This window comes from Palaemon carinicauda, chromosome 44 (assembly GCF_036898095.1).
Source record: "Palaemon carinicauda isolate YSFRI2023 chromosome 44, ASM3689809v2, whole genome shotgun sequence".
Lineage (NCBI taxonomy): Eukaryota > Metazoa > Arthropoda > Malacostraca > Decapoda > Palaemonidae > Palaemon > Palaemon carinicauda.
Window position 1 is genome coordinate 54,218,473 of NC_090768.1, and position 16,542 is coordinate 54,235,014.

At 31.1% G+C, this 16,542-nt stretch overlaps 1 protein-coding gene across 2 annotated transcripts in view; it reads right to left on the reverse strand.

Annotated features, from left to right (window-relative positions):
- LOC137634507 (acetylcholine receptor subunit alpha-like) overlaps positions 1-13,917 on the reverse strand; it is a 38,646-nt gene extending 24,729 nt beyond the window's left edge. For both annotated transcript variants that reach the window (XR_011042518.1, XM_068366948.1), the window contains exons 1-6: positions 13,811-13,917; positions 10,162-10,342; positions 9,578-9,693; positions 6,662-6,830; positions 5,310-5,446; positions 4,475-4,621 (exon numbers count right to left, since the gene is read on the reverse strand). Coding sequence is in view for 1 of the 2 variants with exons in the window: in XM_068366948.1 (XP_068223049.1) it covers positions 4,475-4,621; positions 5,310-5,446; positions 6,662-6,830; positions 9,578-9,693; positions 10,162-10,342; positions 13,811-13,866 (806 nt within the window). In the remaining variant the exon portion in view is untranslated. The remainder of the gene's footprint in view (positions 1-4,474; positions 4,622-5,309; positions 5,447-6,661; positions 6,831-9,577; positions 9,694-10,161; positions 10,343-13,810) is intronic.
- Between the last annotated feature and the right edge of the window lie 2,625 nt (positions 13,918-16,542).

Below are 16,542 nucleotides of genomic sequence, written 5' to 3' on the forward strand. Positions count from 1 at the left end.
AATAAACTACTGCACAATACAGGCCACATCATATTTTTTATGGGGTACATAAAATGTTCAAAACCTTAAATCTGCAGTATGTGTAATGGTGTGTTATTTTTTACTAGCTATGCTACAATCCTATTTGGACATGGAGTATGTTATAAGCCAAAGGGCTCCAACAGAAAAAAAATAGCCCAGAGAGGATAGGAACTAAAGAAATAGATAGAATATTGTGCCTCAGTGTACCTTCAAGCAAAATAACTCTAGCCCAAGACAGTGGAAGACCATGAAGACCATGGTAAAGAGGCTATGTCCCTACCCAAGAAATATGTGTAGTTCTGCTCTTATGGCTTTAAGAAATGACGATGGACATGAGTCTATAAAGAAAATCCTTATTCAAAGCCAATTAAAGTTCTCTAGGTTTTTTCAGAGCACTGATGAAACCCAACACTGCTTTGCTAAAACTACAATCAAGTATAATTAGCCAAGATGTGTATCCATGAGATTCTGAAAGTGGAAAGTTTAGTAGAGACACAGCACTTTCATTATGCCCAATGATTTAAAGTAAAATAAAACCAACTTGAGACAGTTTCTACCTTACAGGCCCAACAAATATAATGAAGTTAGAAATAGTTTATCTTCTATGAATACAGCATTGAAAAAAAAACAAGAGGTTCATAATCCTGAGTCAGAATAGGTAATACGGTCGATTATCCTAAAGTACCTGAGGATTACAAGAGTTTATGGACTATATATCCTTGGTATTTCAAGCTGAAACTTATCAAATTCTTCATGCAATGTTTTCTTTAACAGAAGGTGGGGGAAGAACATTCTTGCATACATATTCCAAATTAAAAGGTAGTTAAAATACCAACAATGAAATAGGACCATGAAACTGGATGCTCCCTTTCTAAATATTCCCATGTGGAAAGCTCACAAAGTGATTGGAATCAGTCACATCTCTCACCCTTCCAGAAAGAAGAAAAAGTGTGCATCCAACATTTGCTTTGAGTGCTCTCCATCTCCTAAATGATGCACAAGGTTCTTTGTTGAACTTTTATGCAGCAAACTCCAAAGGATAACAGAAGATTGTGATGGGCAGATCATTAATATAATTGTTATTACTAGCTCAGCCACAACCCTAGTTGGAAAAGCAGGAAGCTATAAGCCCAAGAGCTACGACAATGAAAATATTCTAGCGAGGAAAGGAAATAAGGAAACAATAATGTGCCTGACTGTACCCTCAAGCACTAGAACTCTAACCCAAGATAGTAGAAGACCATGGTACAGAGGCTATGGCACTACACAAGACTAGACAACATTGGTATGATTTTGGAGAGGCCTCCTAGAAGAACAGCTTACCATAGCTAGAGTGTCTCTTCTATCCTTACCGAGAGGAAAGTAGTCACCTGAAAATTACGGTGGAGTAGCTAACTCCTTGAGTGAAGAAGAATTTTTTTTTTTGGTTATCTTAAGTGTTGTCTGATGTGTGGGGAAAGAGAACGATGTGCAAAGAATGGGCCAGACTATTCTGTGTACATGCAGGCAAAGGAAAAAAGATCTTTAACAAGAGAGGGATTCAATGTAGTACTATCTGGCCAGTCAAAGGACCCAATAACTCTCTAGCTGTAGTATCTCAGCGGGTAGCTGGTGCCTTTGCCAACCTACTACAGTACCTGACTTTTGAAGGTTTGTTACTTTACAGAAAGATCAAAAGTAACATTACTTTTGGGTTGATATATATTATAGTAACAGACAATATGACACAATTAGAAGAGAGTATCTCCAGTCTTAAAGACTTCAACACATGGCATGTATAACGCCATGGGAAATACCAGAAGAAATAGACCAAAACATGCCCAGTGTACTTGCAAAGTCTTATCAGTCATTTCTTCAGAAATAGCATTTATTCACTTCCTCCTTGATAACATCCACTTCGGAGCAGCATTAACCATCCCCATCTCATTGCTTTCGATGAATCTCAACCCGAAAACTCCTAGCTTCAGACGACCACTTCTACAGTCAATTCTTTTTAGCGAGGCAGATTTGAACCAACTCGAAGGGGTGCCCTTTTAGCTCGGAAAAGTTTCCCACTATCTGATTGGTTAGAATTATCTTGTCCAACCAATTAGTGATCAGGAAACTTTTCCGAGCTGAAAGGGCACCCCTGCGAGTCGGTGCAAATCTGGCTCACAAAAAAAAATTGAGTAGTTATATTTCTCGCATCATGCTTACTGACAATAACCACATCCTGTTTCTGATGCATCCGGGAAAGTATCATACCGTGTTAATTCCTCCATTTATTTGGAGTTTCTTGAGTTGAAGCTGCTATAACACAGACAATTGGTAACCATTATGACATTAGTTGTAAAGCAACAACTTTCAACCAATTTTCCTCACTTCTTGCCTTTACACATGTTCATATGAAATTATTAGCGTGAAGCCTTCCAAACAGGCAAATCTCTTCAAAGATTCCCTAACTTTAAACTTACATATTTTACTCTGTGATTGCTTATTACATAAAAGTATTAACGGTAAAACTTTTTAGCAGCATATACGAAAATGCCAAAATCTAGAGCCTTTCACAAATCTCGCCAAGTTACTCCTAGAAGACCATTCTGATGGTTTTTTTGGAGAGGGCCATTTTAATAACAATACTTTTTGAGGTAATGGAAAGACAATAGATCATTTACTGTATTACGAAGATTCAAACTTCAAAATAAGAACAAAATAAATACATACCAAACAAGATTGTTTTGGGGTAAGTGTTGAAATTTGACATACTGTATCTGCTAAGAATAATATTTATGTACAGAGGTCAGAACATAAGGTGATGATTAGTTAGGTTAGGTTAGGTTAGTTTAAGTCAGGTTAGATTACCTATATTGTTAAGCATGTACTGAAGTCTTAAGTGTGTCTGTACCTCTAATTGTAGAAAAAAATAGAATGTTACTCATAAACCTCTGCCTAGGGCAAATCACTTCATCGTTCTTCCCATTTAGACAGTGAAGAGGTATTCTGTGTACAAATATGAATACCGTAAGCACTGAGGGGTTTTGGAAGCAAGATTACTTTTACATACTGTGATGCTTTGAACTATGGCAAACATACTGCACCTGAGCCCCATACTTCTAAATAATGCTAAAGATTTATAATAGAAATACCGTATAGCAAATTATTTCTAAATGGTTATTCATAATGTAAATAAGTACTACTAGTGAAGTAATTTTAGTTAAAAGTAAATTTTTTAATGAAATCCTGCAGTTGGTTGCAAAAATCTTTATGAGTAACATCAGGAAACACAGATAATGTCCCGATTAGTTCAAAAAGATTTGAAGTACTGTACAGTAATGTGATTTTATCATTTAAACTCAACATTGCTACACTTAAATTGCTAACTCATAATTGGAGTTTTTTAAATGGTTGCTCATTGGATTTCAGAGCCTTTTACATTACACTTCTTTTATTTTTATCTCTGTCAGTGAATGAATAATTTTTTCCTGGGGAAACAAATGCTTGGGAATAGAGTTAAATGAGGTAAATGCACAAATCATATAGCAAGTTTAGATGATAAGGATTATTTAATTAGACTGTGTTGATGAATGTCAATATTTTGATATACTGTATTGATAACAAATAAGAGATTTACGAAGCCTAGGATATCACAAGTGAGCATGATACTACAGAGAAATTTACCTTGACAAAATTGTGGTGTGTAAGGCCATAAAAAAAAATTGGTGTACTATAAATGTCAGGAAATTGTGATGAACTAGTGAATATTTACTGATACAGTATCTGAAAGTTTTGAATAAATATCCCAGGTCAATTATACTGTATATACATATGCTTATGAATATATATGGTATGTGAATATATGTATAATAACACTAGTACATGCACCATGTACACACAAGTAGATACACATTAAGACATATGTACCTAGATGATGCACTATAACCTTATAGTAATTCTATACCTAAACTAATTTTCAGCTACATTTGTGATGAACTCTCTTCTCGTCTGAAATATCTCTAATAAATTCACATCACCTGAACAAACTCCTAAAGATCGTGGGACACGTAATGAAAATGGTAAAGTAAAGTAAATAATTTGGTTATAAACTGACATAAATGAAAAAAAGAATTTACTATTTTCATTACAGGTCCCACGATCTTGAGGAGTTTGTTCAATTTTAGCTGGAACGAAACAATAATTCAATCACGGATCTGAGTCTAATACCAATAGGGAATTATTTATTGCTAACCCTATTATCATTATTATTACTAGCTAAGCTACAACCCTAGTTGGAAAATCAGGATGCTATAAGCCCAGATGATCCAACAGGGAAAATAGCCCAGTGAGGAAAGGAAAAATGGCTATGATTACCTAAATCCTAGCAACTTATATATCACAGATTCTTGATATTCATATGTACAACAGAGGGAAAAACCCAGAATATAAGCAAATATAATGAAAGGTACTAAAAACCTACCGGTGCCTATCCATTTGATACTGGGGTCTGCGCATGACCAGCAGACGAGGTAAAATATGAATGAAGACTCTTCTGACCCAGGGAGCCATTGTGTGGGTCTGAGGTGAGCGGAAATGAACGTTTAGAACTACCACCGTGACACAAATGCTGAAAATAAACAACAGTGATAAATATGATAAAATTCTGTGAGCCATTGTACGTATACTCATTTTTTTAATGAGGTGCATTTCTACTGACTCGCTGCAGTGCCCTTTTAGCTCAGAAAAGCTTCCTGCTATGTGATTGGTAAGAATTATCTCGTTCAACCAATCAGCGATCATGAAACTTTTCCGAGCTAAAGGGGCACCCCTGTGATCGTGCAAATCTGCCTCACTCAAAAAAATTGACTATAGCACCTCAAGGTATAACATGGGTATTTTGACAGATATTTTTTGGACGCAGAAATGAACGTTTAGAACTACCACCGTGACAAAAATGGTGGAAATAAAAAAGTCATGAATATGATAAAATACTATAAGGCATTGCACATAATACCTCAAGGTAGTAACATGGATATTTTGACAATTATTTTCAGGACGAATTGCCAATATTATTTTGGGGTTATTGTTACTTGGATTTTGAATGAAAAAATTACGTTTACCTAAATATGCTAACTTTTATAGATATAGATATAAAATCAATAACATGAATATTTCAACAAATGATATTTGGACGAACTGTAGATTATGGCATTTTGGGGTCATTGTTACTTAGATCTTCAATGAAAAAATTATGCTGAGCCAACTATGCTAAGATTTCAACATATGAAAAATACAACTGATGATTTAAAACTTACCTTAACGTATCTAATATCATAGTGAAGAGTACAAATTTCCCTAATAAAGGAACAACGAGGGACGTGGGCGGAATAATTTCTGCTAACAGCAAGAAGAACACAGTCAGGGAGAGGAGAATGCTGATTGACAAACTAACCTGAAATATTATTATCATTATTATTATGATTTCACAGTATACAATACAATGTTTTTTTTTTATATGAAATGTACAGTACTAATGTTTATAATCTCTATTATTAAAACTTCAATGGTAAATTAATTATATAAAGTAATCTTAAACAACTGATATATATATATATATATATATATATATATATATATATATAATATCTACTCTTACACAAATGATGAATATTGTTATAATGGAAATTTCTGCAAGATTATAGAAAGTTTAGATAAACTAAAAACAATAACATTGGTACAAGATTTTTGGAGCAGCTTCTTATATACTGTTGAAAAAAAAAATGATTTAAGAATACACAAGAATAATGATTGCACACAAATCTGATTGTCTAAACCATATACAACCAGAAAATGTAGTTATCTTTATGAATACACAAGATTAAATAAATCTAAGGTACACAAATCTCAATAGTATATCTAAATCTTACACAGTAAATGCTTTAAAATCAACTGTACCTACATACTGTGCTTAAAATATATCTTAATCAATTTAGACTTTTTCACGTGCTATACCCTCGGGTCTCCACTATCATAAGCTAAAGTTTAAAATTTACCATGAATAACAGTTGAAATTGGAAAATGTAGACTTTTTCACATACTATATATATATATATATATGTATATGTATATGTATATGTATATGTATATGTATATGTATATATATATATATATATATATATATATATATATATATATATATATATATATATATATATATATATATATATATATATCTCCCGGGGTCTTTTAAAAACCTCAATATACTGTACCTCACAGCCACTTGCAAAAGTTTAAAATCTACCATGAATAAAACAACAGTTGGAAGTGGAAAATGTAGACTTTTTCACATACTATATATATATATATATATATATATACTATGGGGTCTTTTAAGTACCTAAATGCCACTTGCAAAAGTTTAAAATCTACCATGAATAAAACAACAGTTGGAAGTGGAAAATGTAGACTTTTTCACATCCTATATATACCCTAGGGTCTCTCAAGTACCTCACAGCCACTTGCAAAAGTTTAAAATCTACCAGAGTAAAACAACAAATGAAAGAGGAAAGAGGATAGGATACTCTTTAAAATCAAATCAATAGAGAAACTATAATATTTTGAAACCACCTTGAGTTAACACAGGGAAGGAAATGCCTTTGAGAAATACCTTCTCCCCAGAATCCGAGGGCAAGTAGAAGACGAGGACGGTGAGGAAGGAAATCCCCATGCAGGGGATGATGAGGTTCACAGTGTAGAAGAGGGTCTTCCGTCTCATTGTTATGTTGAAGGTGATGTCCAAGTATGGCTCATCACAACATGTGTAATACTTTTCATTTCTGGAAGGTAGAGAGTTAGTTAGGATAAATTCTCTTTTTATGGGGAATCTATTTATAGTTTTTAATACTTTTCGTTTCTGGAATAGCATGAGTTAGTTATGATAAGTTCTTTTTTATGGGGAATATATCTATAGTTTTTTTAAAATATTTTTATTTTTGGAATAGCATGAGTTAGTTATGATAAGTTCTTTTTTATGGGGAATATATCTATAGTTTTTAAAAATATTTTTATTTCTAGAATAGCATGAGTTAGTTATGATAAGTTCTTTTTTTATAGGGAATATATTTATAGTTTTTTAATATTTTTGTTTCTGGAATAGCAAAAGTTAGTTATGATAAGTTCTTTTTATGGGGAATATATCTATAGTTTTTTTTTAAATATTTTTATTTTTCGAATAGCAAGAGGTAGTTATGATAAATTATTTTTTTTCATGGGGAATACATTTTCAGTTTTTTTTTTTAATAGTTTTATTTCTGGAATAGCAAAAGTTAGTTATGATAAGTTCTTTTTATGGGGAATATATCTATAGTTTTTTTTTAAATATTTTTATTTTTCGAATAGCAAGAGGTAGTTATGATAAGTTCTTTTTTATAAGGAATATATTTATAGTTTTTTTAATATTTTTATTTCTGGAATAGCAAAAGTTAGTTATGATAAGTTCTTTTTATGGGGAATATATCTATAGTTTTTTTAAAATATTTTTATTTTTGGAATAGCATGAGTTAGTTATGATAAATTCTCTTTTTATGGGGAATATATCTATAGTTTTTTAAAAATATTTTTGTTTCTAGAATAGCATGAGTTAGTTATGATAAGTTCTTTTTTATGGGGAATATATCTATAGTTTTTTAAAATATTTTTATTTTTGGAATAGCATGAGTTAGTTATGATAAATTCTCTTTTTATGGGGAATATATCTATAGTTTTTTTAAAATATTTTTGTTTCTAGAATAGCATGAGTTAGTTATGATAAGTTCTTTTTTATGGGGAATATATCTATAGTTTTTTAAAATATTTTTATTTTTGGAATAGCATGAGTTAGTTATGATAAATTCTCTTTTTATGGGGAATATATCTATCGTTTTTTAAATCCTTTCCTTTTTGGAATAGTGAGTTAGTTTTGATAAATTCTTTTATTCATGGGGAATATATTTCTAGTTTTATAATACTCTCCATTTCTGGAATAGTGAGTTAGTTTAGATAAATTCTTTTATTTTTGGGGAAAAATATTTGTGTAATACTTTTCATTTCTGGAAGGTAGAGAGCAAGGACTATATACTGAAGGAAGATAGGAAGGCTCAAAATATGAATGTCAATACACTAGTTGTCAACTCCAAAGTGAACACAATAGTTTGACAGCTCTGTATTTAGATGGCGTTGTAGGTATATTGTTTGTCGTCTGTTTGTTTATATTCAGAATTTGACAGTTGACACAACGAAATCATGGCGCCAGCAGTGAATAAGTCACACAGTGTGTTTTTTGCAATAAACGTAAAGAAACCAATCCTCATTTTTTATGGAGAATATATTTAGTCTTTTTATACTTTTCGCTTCTAGAAGAGCGGGAGTTATGTTAAATTCTTTTTATGGGTAATTTTATAAGGAATATATGAACAAATGGGTGTGGGTGTCAAGATAATTATAACATTTATAAGAATTTATTTATTAGTCTTAACACTTTTAGTTCTTGGAAGAGCGTGACTTAATTGTTAATCTATTTCGAGGGGAATATATAACTAATTTTTGAAGTCAAGATAATTGGAAAAATTGTAAAAAAAATTACTATTCTTAATAATTTGTTTCTGATAAAGTGTGAGTTAATGTTAAATTATTCTTTTTATGGAAAATATATTAACGAGTTTGATGACATGGCAATTGGAAACAATTTAATAGTCTACCTTTTTAAAACTTTTCGTTTCCGGAACAGTGAGATTTCATGATGTCAATTTTTTTTTCTTTTGAAGGTGTTATTTTACAGGGAATATACGAACAACGGATTTGAAGTTAAGAGAATTGGATATTTTGTAAGAATTTTTAGTTTTTAATGTTTTTCGTTTTTCAGAAAAGCATGAGTTGATGTCATATTCATTTTAAAGAGGATATTTAAGCAACAGTTTTAGGTGTAATGAAAATTGAAAAATTTAATTTCTTATTCAAATTCATTATTGCTTTGAGTGACCTACAAACAAATTAAATAGCTTTGAATTATTCAATTTAATTTCAATAAAGGAAACATAAACGACTTCAAATTTAATTGTCAATAAAAAAAATCCAGTATTCAAACAACCAAATTTAATTGTCAATAAAATTTCTTTTAATATTCAAACAACCAAATTTAATTGTCAATAAAAAATTTTAATATTCAAACAACTAAATTTAATTGTCAATAAAAATTTCTTTTAATATACAAACAACCAAATTTATTTGTCAATAAACATTTCTTTTAATGTTCAAACAATCAAATTTAATTGTCAATATAAAAATTTCCTTTAATATTCAAACAAACAAATTTAATTTTCAATAAAAAAATTAATATTAAAAAAAAAAACCAAATTTAATTGTCAACAAAAATTGTTAATATTCAAACAACCAAATTTAATTGTCAACAAAAATTGTTAATATTCAAATAACCAAAATTAATTGTCAATAAAAATTTCTTTTATTTACAATCTCCATCATCACCACCCACTAAGATAAAAAGTCGAACAATTTAGTGGAAATCAAACATAAGGACATCATTTCTTACCTTATAGCAGGAACTGCAAGAATGTCCCACTCAACGGACATGTAGAACTCTGTTAAATCCACACCTATGTCTACAACCGGCGTGTCTGTTTCCTCTTCAATATGTCGTAGGTCCACCTGAAACATGAGATTATTTCACTTCAAGTTCTAGCAGCTAAACTTAAACCTGATGGACTAACTAGCGAGTTAATCTAAAAATACCTCCCGTTTATAGTTTATATATGAAATATCTGTTTTATTGTTATTAATGTTTTTAAGAAACTTTATTTTTACTGTTCATTAATTCTTATATCGTTTATTTATTTCCTTATTTCCTTCCTCCCAGGGATATTTTTTCCTGTTGGAGCCCTCTGGCTTATGGCATCTTGCTTTTCCAACTAGGGTTGTAGCTTAGCTAATAATAATAATAATAATAATAATAATAATAATAATAATAATAATAATAATGAACACGGCCATCCAAATATTCTGCTTTTCCAACTACGGTTGTACCTTAGCTACTCTACTACTACTACTACTACTACTACTACTACTACTACTACTACTACTACTACTACTACTACTACTACTACTACTCCCACCCACCTGAAACCCGTCGTAAGTCCAAGAGCCGAACTTCATGACGCAAGTCTGCTCGTCAAAGGGGAAGAATTCGACGTCGATCTCGCAGGAAGACTTGTAGATGGCCGGTGGCTTCCATTCGACCAGGCCATCCGAGTGGAGGGTGGCCTTTGTGGCCAATGTCACCTCGAAGTTACCGTCAGCGCTGTCGAGGGATAATTGGGACTTCATGAGTAAGTTACACTTCACAAGGCCTTGGGCTTATGCATCCTGATTTTTTCAATTAGGGTTGTAGCTTAGCAAATAATGATAATAATAATAATAATAATAATAATAATAATAATAATAATAATGAATCTAAAGGTACTGTAAACATAAGTAAAATTGCAGAAGATATTAGATTCAAGTAAACAAAATATCATTCTTTACCGTAAATATGAAATTAGAGTATGTATATATATACATATATATATATATATATATATCTATATATTATATATATATACACACACACACACATATATATATATATATATTATATACACATATATACTGTATATATATATGTACAATATATATATATATATATATGGAGATATATATATATATATAATATATGGATATATATATATATATATTATATACACACATATACGGTATATATACTGTATATATATACATATATATATATATATATATATGGATATATATATATATATATATTATATACACACACATATATATACTGTATATATATATATATATATATGTATATATATATTATATACACACACATATATATACTGTATATATATATATATATATATATAATGCGTCTATGTATATATAGGCCTAACTGAATTTCCTATGGCCAAATTAATAAACATTCTACCATAACTTCGTTTAATTCTAGAAAAGAAAAAAACACACAAATAACAATAATTTCAACCTTCAAAAAAAATTAGATACATTTGGCCAAACAAATACACCTTAACTTGAGTTTTCGTTATTGAATAGAGCCATTACGAGAGAGAAAAAATAAAGAAAGAAAAAAAAATCAACTTTATCAATGATTCATAAATAATATGTATTAATTTCACTAACTTCCAATCCTCAATCAGATAATAAAACAGCGACTCACACTGTCTTTCATCTTTGCCATCCTTTTTTCTTTCTTCACAATTCTACGCAAATCAACAATTTGTCAACTGTTTGTTCAAGATCCATACATGAAATATATAAATTTTTAGACTTTGTCCTCAAAAAAAAAAAAAAAAAAAAAAAAAAAAAAAAAAAACAATCAATCAGTTAATCAATTCTCAACATTCTTTTTCTAGATCACCCACTTTTCCTTTACTATTCTGCCCATTCATTCAGGTAACTTCTTAAAAGGACATCATCATCTCCTTCTACGCCTACTGACGCAAAGGGCCTCGATTAGATTTTGCCAGTCGTCTCTATATTGAACTTTTGAATCAGTACTTCTACATTCTTCATCTCCCGCTTAAAGGTTTAAAGGCCGCTCATGAATGGCAGAGTCATGGGACAGTAACATTGCCCTGTCAAGCAGGACAATGCCCAAGAAACTGACCATCTAAACATATGATTAGCCTTCTCCACCCAAGCAAGGACCAAGGAGGACCAGGCAATGGCTGCTGATGATTCAGCACATAGACCTATAGGCTCCCCCAAAACCCCCATCCTTAGCTCACAAGGATGGTGAGGTTTGAGCGACCAAAGAAACTAACGAGTTTGAGCGGGACTCGAACCCCAGTCTGGCGATTACCAGTCAGGGACGTTACTACATCGGCCACCACAACCACTTCACACTTCATAGTCCTAAGCTGTGTAGATAAACAAACTAAATTCTCGCTCTGTTCTTAACTCTTCCTGCAATATTTTCTTTGCAAAAAAAAAAAAAAAAAAAAAAAAAAAAAAAAAAAGGGTCCGTCTTTATTTCCATCAGATCACCTTGCCATTCAACTCCCCAACAATCGCCATAACACGCCCATTCCATCAACTTCCCATTCCATTTTCAATCGACTCCAATTTAATTTTCTTTCCTCATCTTCTTTTACTACCGCCAATGTTGAAATTCTCCACCGTCATTTTTCATACATTTCCAGACTTTCTTTTTTATATATATTAAATACGTACATTATTGCTGTCTTACACAGATTCACGTGGTCAAATATATATCTCCCCCGGCATATTTCGAAATTATATATAAAAAATGTCAATGCATACACACATACACACACACACACACATATATATATATATATTTATATATATATATATATATATATACATACATGCGCATACACACACACACAAATATATACAATTCATATATAAACAAATACATATATAATCACATTAACCATAGATATAAATTTTAAACAATATACTGCTATAAAAATTATATATACATATATATATATATATATATACATACATAATTTATATATATAATATATATATATAAATAATAGCATCACGACCTGAAAAAAATTCTAGCAACATGACACCAAAATAATTCTCTAAAAAACAATAATAAAAAAAAATCAAAATCAACACGACCATGTAAACAACGGATGGCATAAACGCCCAAAACCGTAATGTTAAATTGCTTTTGAATTAAATGAGGCGTATCACTAATGAACGCCGATCTACGCAATGGCGTAATGAATGTCATCAATACTTCCCTTGATGATTGATGAACGCCATCCATTAAAAGGTACGCATTATACGCATTATGTAGGACAACTGGGAGCGTATGATTAAAGCATTGTTATCGAACGCAAACACTTTTAAACGTCCCGGGTTGCAATTAGCAGTTTACATTAAATGGTGCAATGTCGTTTCCAATTGTCTTCGATTAACCGAATTGGAGAGAGAGAGAGAGAGAGAGAGAGAGAGAGAGAGAGAGAGAGAGAAATTTTATTGTAATTATTCCCAAAAATCTTTTATTGTAATTATTCCAAAAAAAAATATTGTAATCATTTCAAAAATAAATTTAATTGTTATTATTCTAAAGAAACTTTTGATGTAATTATTCCAAAAATAAACTTTTATTACAATTATTCCCCAAAACCTTTTATTGTAATTATTCCCCAAAAACTTTTATTGTAATTATTCCCCAAAAAACTTTTATTGTAATCATTTTGCGAAAAAACTTTTATTTTAATTATTCCCAAAAACATTTAATTGTAATCATTCCCATAGAAACTTATTATAATTATTCCCAAAAGACTTTTATTGTAATTATTCCCCCAAAACTTTTATTGTCATTATCCCCAGGAAAACCTATATTGTAATTATTAAAAACACTTGTGCTGTTATCATTCAAATTTTTTTATTGTAATCACTCCAAATTTTTTTTACAGTATTAATTCCCCAAAAATAATTTCCGTTGTGAAAATATAAATAACTTTGGTGCATAATAGCAATCAACTATCAAAAGCTCTCTCTCTCTCTCTCTCTCTCTCTCTCTCTCTCTCTCACGGTATTTGAGAAGAAATTCTTTCACCTGATATTATTGGAAATCTCTCTCTCTCTCTCTCTCTCTCTCTCTCACGGTATTAGAGAAGAAATTCTTTCACCTGATAATATTGAAAATCTCTCTCTCTCTCTCTCTCTCTCTCTCTCTCTGGGCCTTTTTGAAACTCACTTGTTATAGAGCACGATATCAGGTCTCCATATATGATCTGAAGGTACGTGCAGCATCTGTACGCCCCCGTACTCTTCGGGTTCCCATTGTAGTTTGTAGTCGTACCAAAACTGAAATCAAAAGATTTAAAATTAGTTCAAATGAATATATCAACAATCGGTGTAAATACTAAGTGGAAAATAGCAGTAGATTGAATGAAAGTCAGACGCTAATATATATATATATATATATGTATATATATATATATATATGTATATATATGTATATATATATACATACATATATACAGATATATATACAGTATATATATATATATATATATACATACATATATATATATATATATATACACATATTGCCGGTCATTATCAAACATATGACTAAGGGGAGGGGGGGTGGGAAGGGTCGAATCTCTGTGCGCTGTGCATATACTGTATATGTAAATAACTTTGTCATTTTTGACAGTTGGAGTATACTGATATATATATATATATATATATATACATATATATATTATATATAAAATATATATATATATATATGTATATATATATATATATATGCCACTGATGTAAGCATTCGAATGATAATTTTGTAGTTAAATTCTACGGGGGGTTCACAAGTTGGGAAAAATAATTTCTTGTTAATCTGTCCAATAGTGTATACATACACTACAGATGTGGATCTAATTGTTAAAATACACCTGCATTCCGAAACGAAAACCTGTATAGGATTAGCCTACTGTCATACTTAATTCTGACAGGATTAAAAATGAAACTGTAAGAGAGATTACTCGAGTGCCATTCGTGGATATCATGATGAGGGGTAGATGGAGATGGTTTGGGCATGCTCTTCCCACTCCCCAAGAGAGAATAGTTCACCAAACGTTTAACTGGGCTCCACAAGGCACTAGAAGAGTTGGAAGATCCAGGCCTACATGGCTGAGGACTATGACGCTTGAAGGAGGAGATGATGAATGGAGAAGTATTGATTTAAAAGCTCAAGAGAGAGGCGAATGGCGAAATCTAACCGAGGCCCTTTGCGTCAATAAGCGTAGGTGATGATGATGATGATGAAAGAATTATATATAGAAAACGGGTGAGTAGGCACAATATAAGTCAAACTTGGTCCAACAAAATCTACTCTATTAAAAACGACACTCTATGAACTAGACCAAATTGATCAAAGCCTCGAAATAAAGGGAGTTTTGATGGGTTCAATCAAAGAGAGAGAGAGAGAGAGAGAGAGAGAGAGAGAGAGAGAGAGAGAGAGAGAAAAAAGCTATTCATTACTTGGACCGAATCCAATATAAAAAAAAATAAAGTTACAAAAGGTTTTATTGCGTGAAAAAGGAAGCAAGCAAAAGTTGACAATAAATTTTATCAAAATGTAAAATTGAATAATTGAAGATGACTACATGGCTGAAGACTATGAAGCGTGAAGTAGATGATGATGAATGGAGAAGTATTGATTTAAAAGCTCAAGATAGACTACTGGCGAAATTTAACTGAGGCTCTTTGCGTCAACAGAAGTGGGAGGAGATGATGATGAAGATGACATTGTTGAACTATAGAAAATTAGGAAGTTGCTATTTACATTACATTGTTATAGATCCTTGAGTTGAATTCATTTTAATTTGGATATTGGAATTGTATTTTTTCTATCCAGAAAGATAAAATTATTTAATATCAAGTTTTTGAGACTAAATGATGTAACAAAAAAAAAAAAAAAAAAAAAAAAACAGGAAAAACATTGAGACAAAATTGATGGAACTATAAAAAAAAAACCGGAAAAAATAGTGTTCCCCAAATATATGCAAATTAGCACTTGGATAAATAACCCAAGTATATAAACCTAAGTCTGCGGGCAGGGGGCGTGGCTTGCAACTTCAAAACTATTAAAAGCAACAAAAATAAGACAAAGAATGATAAATCTCTCGACTGAAATCAAGCACAAAGTCACGGTTGTTGTTATCAACGGTCTTCAAGCACAACTGCCTTCGACGTATAAAGTTCTGTTATCTTTCGACTCCTAAAAATAGGACGATAGTTTCTCTCTTGACGACTCCTGAAAATTGCACGATAGTTCCTCGCTTGACAATGCGTTTCATCCTCTCTTTGAAGTTACAAATCCACTTTTACTGGTCATTTATTTATTCTTTTAGTTGGTATCTTTACTTGTGTCCATCATTTTTTATTACCTTTCAATATTTCTTTATTGCTTTAACGTTTCCTTTGTTCGTTATCTGGTTTCTTTCACGCTAGCTTAATGAGGGCAATAAATATTGCAGCACAAAAGATAATTGTCAACAGACAAGTTAGTGATTATTTTCAATAAATATCACGATAATAATGGTCAGTTCAAGACAGGTTTTGTTCTTTTCAGCATTTCTTGATTATGTGAGTTGAACTTTTCCATAAATTACTGGCTGGCAAGAATACAGACATACGTACAAATACACAAGCAAAGATATAATTAGCATTAGGTGTAAAAGTACTTGTAAAAACAAGATTGTAACGCAATAGTATTTTCACGATATTTTTCGGTACAAAGCATATTTGTATGCTAAAAAGTAATTCAATGTATTCATTAACGTTCTAACGCTCAAATAAAATACTGAGTACAAGACACCAGCTTGTCCAAGCAGGAAAAAAAAAAAAAAAAAAAAAAAAAAAAAAAAAACGATTAATCATATAAAGCAATAATTTTTTTTTTACAGTAATTTATTGATA